Source organism: Trachymyrmex septentrionalis, unplaced genomic scaffold (genome assembly GCF_001594115.1).
Source record: "Trachymyrmex septentrionalis isolate Tsep2-gDNA-1 unplaced genomic scaffold, Tsep1.0 scaffold16, whole genome shotgun sequence".
Classification (NCBI taxonomy): domain Eukaryota; kingdom Metazoa; phylum Arthropoda; class Insecta; order Hymenoptera; family Formicidae; genus Trachymyrmex; species Trachymyrmex septentrionalis.
The window spans coordinates 3,697,558-3,698,901 of record NW_017304758.1 but is presented as its reverse complement, the minus strand read 5'-3'; the positions used below and the strand labels follow the sequence as shown (position 1 = coordinate 3,698,901).

Genomic DNA, 1,344 nt, shown 5'->3' with positions numbered 1-1,344 from the left:
TGTGTGTGTGTGTGTGTGTGTTGACCCACGAATTTAATATTTGCGTCTAACGAATAAGCGACTTACCTCATTGGTGTTCCATCGATGCCTCTGAGTTGGAAAGTGTTCAGCTCGCGGCAATGTTTCCAGATTTTCGGGAAGCTTTATCGGGTCGCCATCTGCGTGATAAATTATCTCAATTAATAGCTGTTCTCGCTAGAAGATGTGGAATCGTAGAAAACATCAATTTCAGAAGCGATTTGTTCCGTAACCCGTTATATTATTTAACGGAAAACCTGAATTTATGTCGTCGACGTGCGTGCTGATCGATCGTGACAGTTTTACAGTCGGATCGACAAGCGAATCGTTATTGTGTCATGAGCATTAGCGACTACCTGCACTCACACTCGCGACGTGCAGGCAGCTTTAACGTTACGTGGCATGTGTCATTAACTCTGTTTATACACAACCGATCGAAAAACTCCATCGATCTAAGCCATGTATATTATGCACGCTCGCTATAAAATAGCACTTGTAATAAATTGCACTTTCTACGAACGTGCCGTGAACTATATCTACTCCTGTTAGAATGCAAAATAAAAATCGACGATCTAAAGATTCTTTTGCCGAGAACTTTAGCACGTTTTTGCACAATTACTTTTTTAAGTAACACCGAGAAATACAAGAAAATTTTTAGAAAGCTAAAATAATACCGTAATATCATCCATTATTATTTTTTATATACGTATACAGGTAGAAATAATGTATTAATAGCATTAGCAGTTTAATTGAAAATAAACTTATTAATTCAATAGTACTAATAAAACAATGACGTCATGCTCTGGTTTTAATGAAGTGTTATTTGTTTCATTAATAATGTCATTGAATTAACAAGACTATTTCGAATTAGACTGCTAATGTCAATACAACATGTTTCTCCGTGTAAACACGTATAGTATTATGTAAGTGATTGAACAACATTATTTCAAGTATATTGGAAAGAACTTTGCTTCTTTATTAACTGTAATATATATATGGATCGTAATATTTAGTAAAGGTTTAGTAAAATATAGCATAATATTTAATACGGATTTTAATCTTTTTTTTATAAAAAGACTCATAGAAAATTTATTGCGTATTATCGAGAAAGCAATTTATCCTATGAATGTTGCGAGATTCGAATGTGTACTCTGTTTTCAAATTATTAGAATCCAAGGCTAATATTTCTATACATCTAAACATCAAGCGAACGGCTATTTGCTTGGCAAAATGCTTCCGTTTTGCAGCGTTTGTATTTCCTCTTGATATTATTGATATTATTGATATTATTGATATTACGCATGGGACATCTGTGCTCTCCCGTGT

The 1,344-nt window shown here is 34.0% G+C and overlaps 1 protein-coding gene across 4 annotated transcripts in view; it reads right to left on the bottom strand.

The window, feature by feature from the left end:
* LOC108746041 (calmodulin-binding transcription activator 2) overlaps positions 1 to 1,344 on the bottom strand; it is a 59,360-nt gene that overhangs the window by 25,897 nt on the left and 32,119 nt on the right. For all 4 annotated transcript variants that reach the window (XM_018482534.1, XM_018482533.1, XM_018482535.1 and 1 more), the window contains one exon: positions 67 to 158. In XM_018482534.1, the coding sequence (XP_018338036.1) occupies positions 67 to 158 (92 nt within the window). The remainder of the gene's footprint in view (positions 1 to 66; positions 159 to 1,344) is intronic.